Genomic DNA, 14,665 nt, shown 5'->3' on the forward strand with positions numbered 1-14,665 from the left:
TCGATCTTAACAATTAACATAAACATAGTATTTTTTTTGTTGTTGTTGATCATATATATAGGATTTGTGTTATATATGAGTAAATATGACATGGAGCTATATTATTTCTACTAAAATATTTATATAACACAGTAATTGTAATTGTTGTGTTATTAATCTATTATTTTTAAAATAATGTATAAAGGAATAAAGCATGGTTTAATAAGACAGAGCATGCATGTTGTTGCTTGTTGGGTCATGTTCATGTTCCATTTCAAATATTTTGTGAGATTTGATAAAATATAAAAAGAAGGATAAATTGAAAAAGATGAAGACACTGCACGAAGATCTTAAAAAGCAATAAAATAAATTTTTGAATGTTAAACGAGGAAGTATTATTTAAATGCACAGTATCGTAAAATTTGTTTTATTTTATTGGAGTAATGATGACTCACTATTGTTTTAAATATGATATCTAGTTTATCTTTGTGTTGATTATACGCGATTTGGTATAGAAAAGCCAGAGTAGCAGCCTCAATGAAATAATTTGTAATTCTGGCATATCGAAACGGATAACTTTAATTGTAATGAGGTAAATAATGTTCAAGTTAATCCATCAAATATTTTGTTTTTCTTTTTATAAAAACTACTAGATAAACGAATTATTTTTTTTTTCCCGGTCATCCAATGAGAACAAGTCTCTTTTCGTGGAGGATTTCAATTGAATATTTTCTAGCCACTCTTAAGATGTTATCTTAGGTTTAGTTCGATGGTTGCGTACCTGAAAGACACAAGTTAAAAAAACTTGTATTTTTTACAAAGTTCTACATGTTTCATTTCTTTTAGAGTTTCAGTTATTACTACACGTTAAAGACGAGATATCGTCCAGATCGATACATTATTTGGTAACCAAATTAGAGTTAATGTCACATGGAAAACATATCCACAAATAGATCTTTTTCATTTTCCATACTTAAGTGATCAAAGCTTCAAGAGCCAGCAAAATCTAACCGAAGGACCACATGATCAAATTAAATCAAATTACATAAGGAGATGTCTTTTCTTAAAATGAAAATAAAATAAGTCCAATCAAATATAAATACGTTGTCTGGATTTGATGTTTATCTCATTCCTTTCTTTTATTAGATTTGCTAGTCATTGTCTGAAGAACAATATATGGTACAATAGTTATAGTATTTGCTAATTATAATCATAAAATCATTAACATTACTAGTTATAGAATATAATTATTATTGATATGAAATGTATATATTCATCAACATATCACTTTTTAATGATATATTTAAGATTTATATTTTTAGCAAAAATGCGTACTATGTATTTATGATATGTCGGGTACGTACGTGCATCTTAATCTGTGTAGTTCAAAACAATATTTTATGTTGGATAAAACCTCCGTATTAAGCTACATTGTTGTACATGAAATGTCATTTAATAACGCATGAGATGAATTGATACTAGTTTTATTACTTTATAATTTATTTATTTAGACTAGTTCTTTTTGTTTCGGTTTTTAAATGAACTATCCTAATCACAAAATTTCAAAATAAAAATAAAAATGTGGTATTAGAAATTTAAAATATTTATATAGTTTTAACTGGAGCATTTGAATTCATTTTCGAAACAACTATCATAGTTGCCGATAGTATGTAGGTAAACTGTCATCGTTTCCACATCGTAAATGCTTTGTGGGGCAATTGTGGAAGACCTTTTACTGAAATAGGTAATTGATCTGTATTAGTTCCCAACTCTATAAGATGATTTTTAAAGATTGCAAAAAGGCTAAAACTGATCTTTGAGAATCCAAAAAACACGGAATCACAAAATTTCAACCGATCTAAACTTTTTGGATGAAACCAACCATCATAATTACCACTTATTGAATTTAAAACGCAGAAAATACACTTATACTTCCCATTTGGTAGGAATAAAATGACAAGCATAGGTGTCGTTAATTAACTTATAAAATAGCAAGGATAGATGTATTATAGAGTAGTTAAGTATAAAAGAATCATTATATAATTTAAGAAAGTCAACATGACTTGATTAATGCATTATGCATCATATATTTCAACCTAATTGACAAAAGAACTCTCACCCCATACTAAAGTCAAGCGTGCAGAGAAATGTGTGTTAAATACCGACTTTTTTTTTTTTCCCTTTCATAATATAAATACAATTAGTTTTACTGTAAATTAGTTGATCATTTAACTTGTTATTCCACCGTCACATAAAAGCTCTTTTTTTTTTTTTTTTTTTTTTTTTTTTTTTTTTTTTCTAATTTAGATTAAATTAAAGAGAGTGTAATTTGTAAGGTTCATAACAAGTCTCTTCAAATCTTATGGAAGCAACTAACTTAATGTGGTTAACATAGTCGTTCTTGAAGCAATGAAAAGCCTTACAATATAGGAAAGTAAATGACATTTTCCCTTATCATGTTAGCGTTTTTGACTCAATATATGTAGTCTATCCAGATATCCTATATTCCTATGACCATTTTCTAGCTTTTTTCCTGATAACTTTCAAAATGTTCTTTAATGTCATGAGAACTCGAGACCATAAAATATCAAAGCATCTAGCCATTAGTGGTTCATATGAAAATGCAACTATGTAAAATATCAATTTTATGAGATGCCACGTAAAGTCGTAAAGTCACAAAGGCTTCAATGGTCAGCCCAATAGTTACTGGTCATTGGGCCTAAACTTCTATGAATAAATGTTTTTTTAGCCCTCCCAAGATATTGCCATTAGTTTTTGTTTGTGTGATACACTGATACCTATAACCTATAATAATACTATCTTATAAAACATTTTGTCTTTTTTTTTTTATAGAAAAGATAATTTGAACTACTAAAAATACTCTTATTCTTTATTCACTAATTTAAACATCTCTACCTAATATACTTATAATAACCTTAAATCTCAATCACACATTTTTTTCTCTCCTCAAATCTCAATCACTAATTTTTTTTTTCTCTTCCATAAATCATTTTATTCCTCTAATTCATTTAAAATCTTTTATCTCAAAAATCGTATGTCGATAAATTATAAAAATTGTATGTCTGTTCTTAAAATTTCATGCTCTTTCTTTAGAGATGTCATTCGATATATTTTCGACGAATTTTTAAATCCTATGGCGGAATGCGTACGGCTAAGGCATTTGGCTATCACACTCTATGACTTGACCTATCACTCCCACCATCTCACCGCCGCAACACGCAGACACTATCTCTCGTATAACATAAAATCAGTACTGTTCAATTCTGCAAATCACCTTCTATCCCAGGGAAAGGTTAGGACTAACTTAAATGTAAATCTTGAAATTTGACCAATCTCAGTTCGTAACATTGGTCAAATAAACAAAGTTGAAGTAGAGGGAGAACGTGTCAAATGGGTCGAACTTGTCAAGATTATACGGAGTAAGTTTTATGCAAACATTAAAATGACAATTGCAATAAAAATAATTTGAGACCAACTAAAAAAAGTCCAAAAAAGGACCATTGATTTTCGTAAGTTACACACTACCATCATGATCTACTACGATATACAAGATTTTTTTTGTAAAAACACTAAGACTTTCCGGCGACGGGCCCACCAGAAAATCATGTGTAAGTTAAGTTACACATGATTTTTCGATATGTGTAAGTTAAGTTACACACCAGAAAATCATGTGTAAGTTAACTTACACATGATTTTTCTGTGGGCCCGTCGCTGGAAAGTCTTAGTGTTTTTACAAAAAAGTCTTGTATATCGTAGTAGATGATGATGGTGTACAAAAATCAATGATCCTAGTTGGTCTTAAAATAAGAGGTGGTCTCAAAATATCTCACCCATATATATATATATATGGCAATCAAATGAGAACCAACTTAAAATGAGAACAAATGAGAACACTTAAAAACTACATTTTGATGCATTAAAAGTCCATAAAACTGACATAGTGCATAACTAATTATCATTATTTAAGTGTTTAACAACACATGGATCCGTCAAAATCGAAAAAAATCACGTTTTTTGTCGGATGCATCATTTTGATAATATGCATCAAAGATGGATGCACAAAAACAAAAACGTGATTTTTTCGATTTTGAAAGATCAATGTGTTGTTAAACACTTAAATAATGATAATTAGTATGCACTATGTCAGTTTTATGGACTTTTAATGCATTAAAATGATGTTTTTAAGTGTTCTCACCGTTCTTATTTTAAAAGTGTTTTCACCATAGTGTTACCCTATATATATATATATATATATATATATATATATATATATATATATATATATATATCAAATCAACTATAGTTAAGGTAAAAGGTTTACCCGGTTAACTTATAATTCCTCAAAAACAGTTCTATATGAGTAATATGGCTAAGTGTCATACTAGTTCATATATACGACAAACCGTATATATGTGAAATCATGAACATTACCTAGCTAGGAGTTTCAAACATGCTCGAAACCCCTTAATCAATCATCTAAAGAACTAGTCTAACGAATATGAATCAACAAACTAGATTCATGGAACATCATCATCTTCCCATAAACTGTGCAGTAGGATTATTCTCAACATAAACTTCATTTTCTAAATCTTCTTGGCATAGGGCATCAAACTGGTTCCCGACAACAATATCTGGTGCAGGATTACGAATGGGGTCATGATCTGTGTGGGATTTTGTACCTGAATGTGTGTCTGTTGTATCTCCAGTAGAAGCCTGTACCGGTCTGGGTGGATCTGATTGTTGAGTATATCAACTATAGTTAAAACGCAATAATTTATGAAAACAAATAAAAATGTGGGGAAAAAAACATCACAGGTCACCCAGCTAGACCCTTTTCGACCAGTCTGACCTACCCACACCTAGGCTTGTTTGGACAACACTTCGGCACCAGCAATGAAAAAGCCTTGCGGTTCCACAAACACAAAACCCCATTATCATCTTTAGATTTAGCAAAATATAGATGGATTTGCAGCTGTTTAAATAACATGAAACGAAATCGGACAAATTGTGGCTTATATTTATAAACCAGGCATAAAGATAAACAAGACAACAATAAGTGAAGCCTTCATTTCTCTCCCACCCAACTACCCCTATTCATACACACAAACTAGCAAAACAGGAGGAGATAACTCTGTAACAAGCAAACTTAAATGGCTCCAATGCGTATGCCAGAAGTTGAATTTAACTTTAGCGGATGCTCGGGGACATAAGAACGACCTATGATGGCACAACTTAAGTTAGTTCTTCAATAATGAATATCATAAATAATGTCTATCATGCATTTAAATACATATTAAGTAAGTTTGTAACTATGTAGTTATATACTTCCCTTTATTTTCTTGAAAATCGCAAAAGTCTCTTCATATCTTTTGGAAGTTTTAAAGTTATCAGGTTCTTTTGTGAAACTTATAATCAGAAATGAAGCTGAATTTTATATTGTTTGACGAATACTTAAACACTTCCATTAAAGTCCAGCTCAAATGTCCTGGCTGGAACACAGGGAATATATTTTTAAGAGGTGGAAAAACAGGCAGCTCATTCGGGTTCGTTAACATGTCAAAGCGATTAAGTTGTAGTGTGGATAAGGTTGGGTTGGCTCGCAAGCACTTCTTTTTTGTCCTCTGTTGAACTTTTCATGTATAAATCAAACATTAGATATGATTAAACAACTATAATCTAGTACTCGCTTTTAAGAAAAGACAATGAGAATGTTCGCATTAAAGATACACTCTGACAAGAGCTGACCCATTTCGTTCATCACTAGTGTTTTTAATTTTACCCATTTAGAAACAAAAAAACAAGAAATTGACCCATTTATTGAAAAAATGCGCGAACTTGTCACCTCTAATATTTTTGTACATGAAAGTATGAGCACGGAGGCTATAAAGCTGATAAGCTAAATGAATTTTTACCTTTTTCAACATTAATCTGCAAAGAATCTAGTGTTATAATGCCATCAGTTAGTGGAAGTAGCTCGAGCTTGAAAGTAATGGTGGATCGAGAAGGGACATACCTGTATTTCAAGAAATGGGGTTAATTAACAGACTTTTTAACCAATTCATGAAAAATCGAGACAAGTCTTACCCTAGAGGAACTCTACTCTTCAACCACATATGTGTACGGCCCAGATCACTTCTTGGAAGGACATCAGAAATGGGAATTGTTTTCTCATTAAAAGATCCATATGTATGGTCATGATCATCACCCTCACCACATCTCTGATTTAGTACCTTAGATGCTGAGCGTTGCCTCTGCAGTGCAGTGTTTCGTCTATCATCAATTGGGCTCAAAGGTGATCTAGGTGAACAAGTTAATGACACCACGGAAGAAGAAGAAAGTGAAGGTGGAGCAAGCAATGTTAACTTTAAATCTTCATTTGTCAAATTTGAAGCCTCAAGAGTTAAAACCTGACAGAATGACAGTAAACGGAACACGATTAGCTTTTGTTCATGCCCATTCAGTTTCATCATGATATGTATGCAAATCTGTTGGACATTGATACCTGAACAAATAAATTAGAGATTCTGGCATCTGCCCGAAGAGCGTGTCCCGACATGTGAGATGCAACAGAGATCATAATGTCCTTTCGGATACGTGGTCGCCAGTTTGTTGGCTGCTTGAATAACAATCTAGATTCTGCATGTAACAGGTTCAAAGTCACCCAATGACCCAAAGTCTTTTAAAATCCATAGATCTCGTAAACCGCTTTTTTAAAGATTCAGATTATTATAGTTATAATGGTTGTCTTTGGAATCATAATCAACGCATGCATTGTAATATAAATTGATTCAAGATGAACCCATTTTGCCCCTTTACCAAACTTGACCAATTTGCCACCCCTTATATGAAAGGGGAGATAGAAGCATACTACTAGCGAGATGCAAAATGGGGAACTTAATTACCAGTATAGTTGCACCGACATGATACAAGAACTGCATATTTAGTACTAGACAAGGCACCATGATCCACATTAGAGAAGATGTGTACGATTGATCGTGCACTTCCAGTTGGCAATTGTGATGTTTGAGAGCTTTTCTCCATATAAACATTAGAACTCCAAAGTGGTGTTGATGGTTTAAGTATGAATGAGTGTTCCTCACCTTTCCTGTCAAGGAACATGCCTTTAGAGAAGCGTTTGACTATGTTCAAGTGTCAAAAATTCTCCTCCCATGATATGAAAAAAAAAAAAACACTTTTCTTTTTGAAATAAATCAATATTTTTAATCTACAAGATATAGGATGGTAACCCAAGAAAGGATTTACCTACTTCTATCAGACTTGGGGAATATAGTATACAAAATGTACCCGAAACTCCAAAAATTCTATTGTAGTTCACATATATAAAGAGTAACTAACTACGAGCTCCTTCAACCCAAATCAAAAAATAATTACATATTCAACAAGAGCTAATAAAGCAACTTTTATGGCGATTTTCTTTCAAGAGGAAATCATCAGTTTTGCTCTTAAAGCCACTCAATTGTCTTCAAGCACAATTGAGTCACCACTACATGTCACAGTACTATCGTTTTACCCAACAAAGCCAAAGTCATCTATTCTTCTACACAGATAAGATGGATACGCTACTTATAGATAGAACCTGTGCAGTATTAATGAATTTGCTAATCTGCAGCAAAGACGTGAGTAAAAGTAAAAATGTGTGTGTCATCAGGGAAAGAAGGTAAGATCAGATTGCACTCCTGACATAGCATACATCTCCATCATAAATTATTTCTTAGAGAAAAAACAGCATCGACTTTATCATAGCTCCTCGTATTTCACAGAGGAATGCACTTTATTTAGTGTTTCAACTGTGTAACATAGAGGGGTCAAGATTGCCACCTCTATTTGGGAAGCATCTAAAACTAGGTATAAAGATCTCCTTTTCTATTACATTAATCACTATATACAGTTACACAAACCTGTGAGCTAAAATAGTAAATACATGATGTGTCATCATGCATTATATAAAGGAATTTTGTCCTTCCCAATGTTAAAGTGATACAGCAATACTACAAACTCAAGATATGGAAAAAGAAGCAACGGATATATTTAAACTTGGAAGAACTTAGGTTGCTATTTCTCATTGTTGATAGCGTTGTGGACCAGAACTGAAGAATATATTACATACGAGCGGATGACAAGGAGAGCAATTATCAATAGTTAGTGTGCATTAATATTTGGAATCTCAGTGTACCAAACCAGTGCTATAAGGGGATCAAGCTGTGATGAAGCTCCTAACTGTGATATACTGACATCAAATGTGGATGACAAGTATTACACTGAAAGTTAATTGCAAAAATAGCTCAACCGCTTAAGTACCGAGATGATCAACCTAACACACCCAATATACAAAAGTTGACCATTTATCTGTTCTTTTCCTATACATTTCCATAGTCATCTAAAGCAGTGCTGTAACCATAACCAGACAAACCAAATTGAAAAAAAAAAGAAATTTGAGAGAGAAGTAACCTGAGGGGTAGATTTGGCAAGCCATGGTCACTGCCAGCCTCAGTACACGCAATTGGCAAAGACAAAGGCGGTCCACCTTTGGAAGCCTCCTCAATTATAACTGTTATGGTATCCAAGTATAAAACGATATCTGGTGCATTAGCTGGAGAAACATTCTGCATAATCATAATGTATAAGCACGTAATTAGTTACTCCTATAGTCCTATATTAGTTGCATAGCAGTTTATCCAGATTCGGACCTTTATTTGGACACAAAGTAGATCTTCTGTATTGCAGTCAGCAGAAAAGCAATCAATCTCTAATGGCTGTATAATTTCAATCTTCCTCCTCCATCGTCTACCCAGAGTATAAATTCCTTCCAGTCCACAACGAACTGAAAACCGTTCTGGCTCCAACTGCACTCCCCGGAAAGATAAAAGCCCTTCGCCATTTCTTTCACTCCCAGACTTATTGGAGTTGAGAAGAGTAGGAGGTACACTTTTTGATGAAAGTGATGACATAGAGTGACTTCTAAACTGACCTAATAAAAAGTTTTGAGAACCAAAAGAGCTTGGGGGATTTGGTTTTGACAATGAGTTACGAGTGCTTGAACTGGGACTCATTTCTGGAGTAGATAAAAATCGAGGTGGAGATGCTGAATTATGTATGGGAAGCAACCATTTCAAGAGATCTCCATATGGGTCCTGTTCCGAGTAACCCGAATTTTCATATTTTTCGAACTGAAGAATTTCCAAAACTGGATCTCTTAGAAAATCAACACAGATATTTACATGTAAAAGCACCTGCATCCTTCCAGATAAGAAAACAGAATAATAAGGAATAATGCATCCTTCCAGATAACAAATACGTCGAGGACCAGTGACAATGATTACATGGGTATTGCCTTATCCGAAAAGAAAATGTTTTTCACCGAAAAGAAAATGAGCCCCATTTTGCATGCTATCATAACAGTTAGATAATTTCATAACTAATTCTACTGCCACCCCAAAGAGAAAATGTGATTACATTTCAAGAGTCATATCTTATGCAATTTATCAAGGTCTTCAGTGTAAGTTGCTATGATATAGCAAAAATGCTAAAAACTAGACAAATAGAATTTCTTTTTCTGATTTGGCTATTTGAACAAGTGAGAGAGATAGAAGTTCTTTAAGAGACCTACGGTACTTGGATGTAGTGCCTTTGTATAAGAAGAGTACAGGAGTGAATATACATACAACTTCAGAAGATACCTATACTAGCAGAATATATGGCATCACTGAGTCATGTACCATTTGTAATACACGTGACTGGCACAAGGGGAATGCAACGACAGATATTGAATAAAGGAACAAGTGACATGTGTAGCATGTGACCATTTACTTACTGTAGATAGGCAGTTATATATAGGTCGTTCGGATTAAGAGTTAGTTAGATTTTAGAGTTTGAGATCATTGTGAACATATTCCCCATTTGTCTATAATCTTGAATTTGGTTCTTAGAACCTAATTCATATATTTTCAAGCGAAGAGGTGGGTTCAAGTCTCACTTGAGACATTAGCGTAAACAGCAGTGAGTAGGGATGTAAACCTGTTTTTCATAGAGAAGAAACAGCTACATAATTAAATTGGGACAATTTAATTGGTGTGAAGTCTCAATGTCTCATGTAGTTGTTAGAAATGGGAGAAGTCAGCCCATTATACAGCTCAAGCAAACTTATCTTAGAAATCATCTCCAGCCTTCTTTTTTACTTTCGAGACCCTCACTAAGAGTTAGAGTTACGGTATGCTTGTGTGTGTGTATACACACATACAGAAAGAGAGAGAGAGAGCAGTTGGTTCAAGCTTAATATTTAGCAAATAAAAGCAGACAATGTTGATTCAGCCTTAGAAATAGAGGGAGGAATACAAGAATATGAAAAGATCAAAGGAAAGCATGCAACTTAGAAAAACCAGAACTCGAAAGGTAAGAAGCGTATCCGTGTGTCATGCATCTTAAGAATTCAGGTAGGTGACATGTATAGTGGGAGCTATGCTATTAGCCAAGAGCTATAACACAGTACCCTAATTGAAGGAAGGTGCATAATTGGGAGTTTTGATGCTCTTACTAATGATTATGGCAAATGATGTTATAAAAATGAAAGTAATGATAATTTGCTTTTATACTTATTGGGGGCCATCAAATGTAAAGACCAGGATGTTCCTAAAGAAAGCAAAACGAAGTCTTACAAAGTCTACTAGTCAAGTTTAATTTCTCATCCCCGAGCAATTCACTTTGGACTTTTATTTATTAGTGGTCTGCAAGATCGCCAAGAATTTCATAGTAACAAAAACTAGCACTATATTTCCTCTAAAAGCATGTACAAATATGCAATTTGGTTTTGGCACAAGTAAATAAAAATAATAATAACTTATGCATTATAAACAAGAATAGAAATGCAGGACTTAGCATGCAGCTCTCTGTTTCTATCAAGGCAATAGATTAATATGAAGCTAAGCTGCTAAGGACATATTAAATATTGTTCACGAAACATACCACTATGTCTCCATTAGCAAGTAGACAACATTTAACGTCATTTTTTGCAACTCCACCAGAGGTGCTAGCATCGAGGGTTCCTCTGTCAGCTGGTACATCATCCTTACAGGATTCAACTGGAATGAACTTTCCTCCAAATGTTTCATCAGTTTTCCTTCTCGACCAAAGAGCTTCATCTGCCTCAGAAATTCGAGCAAAAAAGTGAGATTTTTTAAATCTTATCAACAACTCGTCTGCCTGATTTATGTATTCTTCCTGCTTGAACGTGGATAAGCTTGCTAAGATATGAACTTGTTCACCTGGGTTTAAAGGAATGTACAGTTTTCCCACGAAATGGAAAATGAGAGAATTAGGAAGATAAATTATAAAGAGAAAAGAGGTGAAATGCATAACTAGTTGATTATATTTAAAAATGAACAACCTGGAAAAACAAAAGAGCGATCAAAGGATCTAAATGATGTTATATCTGATTTTTCATTCCATATATCAGGAAGCTCCTCTGCAACGACATTGAACAACAATGATAATTATAATATGAACAATTATAAAAGCAGTTGTACATATAATATATGCCAATAAAGTTTCTTTTTAGAATAATTGTAGAAAATATCTAGTAACTTTCTGCAAAGACATAGAACAAAACAAAGAAATCAAGAAATATAGCAAAGGGATTACTGCATGGAATGGTAATGTATCCTTCGTCTTCGAGAACATCGATGTGCTTATCTACAATAGTTAAGCCATGCTGTGTACCTAAGGTCCCCAGTCTGCCATGTATACTCCCCGCTCCTTCACTTCTTCCAGCATAATCATTATTAATAACTGGATATAGGTTTTCAGCTATAAGATCATCTAACTTTCCACCTAATTTCATATTGTTTAATGCCGCACAAGCATCTTCCTCTTGAGTTGCAGGATCGGATGGCACTCCCAGAAAACCGGACCACCAACAGTTCCTCTGAAATATAAAAAGTAAGTCTTCAACAGAATTTGAGTCGGTAAGAACAGCCATAAGTTATCTGTTTTTCTAAAGCTATATTTTATCTCCGGGAATACACATAGTCACATACTCATTATTTTCATCTGCTTTGCTACATGCGATTTCTGATTATTTGCATTTTAACAATGCAAAAATCACATAACTTTCCCCAAACCAGAATTAAGTCCCTATGATATAAAAACATACGAGTGTCCTTCCTCTATTTTCACACTATAATAAGAACATTAATCTTACTTCTCATTTGAGATATCACTCTTAATTTTTCTACCGGGTCAAATGCTTAAAAAGTATCCAACCATATCCAGTAACAATTAAATCATAAATATGTATCCAACATTTAAATAATGCAATGATGAGGATCCAGCTCTCAGATACTGCCATTGTATGTATCCAGTAACAATTAGCTTAGACTGTTGTCAATAGATACGTTACATACAATAGACGTTGGACCAAAGTTAAATACGCTTTCAAACACTTATCCCGTTCTTTATTATCTTGTCAGTTGTTTACCATTATCTTACTAGTTCTCTATTACCACAACTTAGATGACGTTCCTACTTAAGCTCATTGCTAAAACTTCTTCTACTACCCCTTCATTACTTTGGCAATGCTAATAGATTACACCTATAACACTACACATAAGCATTTATAAATCATAATATGTCATCCGTTACGCGCATAAAACATAAATTTTTAAATTCTTCTTAAGCACTATGCAATGTACTTTTACAGCCTACTATCATTTAGATTTCTATAATTAAAATTGAAAATAACTATTAATATCATACATACTTATGAATTATAATGACTGTATAGTACTACTAAATTTATACATGAACTAACATTGAACTGGACATCGATCTACATGATTTGTATTGTGAATTACAAGCTAATTATTAGTAATTACAATGTGCAGGTATGTATATATATATATATATAAGGATTGAAAAAGGAATGAAAAAGAGTAATGTAGAAATGAAAGAATACCGATCGGAGAAGATGATGAATGAAGTGAATCGATCAATGTATTTAGGATGTATATTGTTGTAAAATCACTGTATGTATCGTGTATGTCATCATTGCACGTGAACACACTAAAACCGGTATTCCATTTCTTAAAAGAGCTTTTTTTTTATTAGTAATTAAAAAAAATTAAAAAAAAAAAGTTACAAATTAAACCTTTGAATTTGATAAGTATACATAGCTCCCTTAATTTTACATAACCTCCTCCTGAATTTTACATAATCCCCTCTGCTTTACCTAAGATAAGTATTGCATGTTTTACCTAACATTTTACCTTTAAAAAAAAATGAGTTCGATTCTTCGATATACGCAAAAGGTTGATATTGCTATAGCAAATACCGGCCGGTATTACCGGTATCGGAGGGTACTCCGGTATTTAAATCCCGGTATTTTTACGGTATTTTCACTATTCAATATCCGCCGGTATTTCCGGTATTCACGATATTTTCCGGCATTACCGTTCTGGTATTTTTAAAAAATGAATTTTAAAAAAATATATATTTTATGATATTTTAATGTTAATTTTTGTTATTTGTGAATTTTAAAACTTATATTTTGTAATGAAATACCTATTTTGTATTATTTTTGAGTAAATTTTAGTTGTATTTTGACTATCTATACTATCTTATAAAGCATTTTGCCCTTTTTTAAATCTTAAAAGATTATTTGAACTACCTAAATTATTCTCCTTCTTTTTTCATTAATTTAAACATCTCTATTTAATATACCTATAATACCCTTAAATCTCAACCACTCATTTTTTTCTTTCTTCTCAAATCTCAACCACTCATTTTTATCTCTCTTCTCCATAAATCATTTTATTCATCTAATTCATTTAAAATCTTTTATCTCAAAAACCATATATCGATAAATTATAAAATTGTATGAGGGTCCCCCACCATCTCACCGCCACATTGCGCGGGTACTATTGCTCATTTTTGTTAAATTGTAACAAGTTTTATAGGATTTTAATTAAAAAAAATAAAAAATAGGGATACCGGCCGGTATTTCCGGTAATACCGATAATACCAGAAATTTTTTCCACACTGGTATGATTAAAATACCAATTTTTAAAATATTGGGTTGTAGTTTTTAGTTGGCGATTTATGTCTAACTTTTTATTTGTGTGTATAACCAAGTCAATTCCAGCAAAAATGTAGACAATAATTTTAACTCTACCATAAATAAATATATAAAAAAGACTTCTTCTATACTTCCTTATAAAGGGAATTGAGATTAAGTATTAAGAACCTGATGTGACTAGAATGTCCTTCAGCTTACTACATTTATGCTCCCATATTGACCCGGTTGGACTAAACTACCCTCACCAATACTTACAAAAAAAAACCCTCTCTGTCGATCACTTCCTTTATCAGAAACACAAAAAAAAAAAAAAAAACCTCTGCCACCGCCATCAAAATCGATGGAGTTATGATTTTTTGCATACTGCAGATCGATATATACACCATACTGCAGATCGATATATACATCGCCATCAAAAGGTATGATTTTTTGTACACCCTACTGTTAATTATGTCATCTATTATATACACCCTATATATATATACATACTTTTATACATCGATCTGCAATATGTATAAAGATTTGGGGATAATGATAATTTTATGTTTGTTTATTAGAATTGTTGATCATGGATGTTTT

General features: G+C 32.7%; 1 protein-coding gene across 1 annotated transcript; it reads right to left on the bottom strand.

Annotated features, from left to right (window-relative positions):
• Positions 1 to 4,917: 4,917 nt before the first annotated feature.
• Positions 4,918 to 13,057, bottom strand: LOC122596517. The gene is made up of 11 exons (XM_043769105.1): positions 12,968 to 13,057; positions 11,656 to 11,938; positions 11,402 to 11,479; positions 10,981 to 11,279; positions 8,709 to 9,251; positions 8,470 to 8,624; positions 6,903 to 7,105; positions 6,503 to 6,636; positions 6,085 to 6,407; positions 5,913 to 6,013; positions 4,918 to 5,217 (listed from the first exon to the last, which is right to left on the bottom strand). The coding sequence occupies exons 2-11, from the start codon at positions 11,852 to 11,854 to the stop codon at positions 5,147 to 5,149; spliced, it is 2,106 nt and encodes a 701-aa protein (XP_043625040.1). The 5' UTR covers positions 11,855 to 11,938; positions 12,968 to 13,057; the 3' UTR covers positions 4,918 to 5,146.
• Positions 13,058 to 14,665: the final 1,608 nt, after the last annotated feature.

This window comes from Erigeron canadensis, chromosome 4, assembly GCF_010389155.1.
Source record: "Erigeron canadensis isolate Cc75 chromosome 4, C_canadensis_v1, whole genome shotgun sequence".
Classification (NCBI taxonomy): Eukaryota; Viridiplantae; Streptophyta; class Magnoliopsida; order Asterales; family Asteraceae; genus Erigeron; species Erigeron canadensis.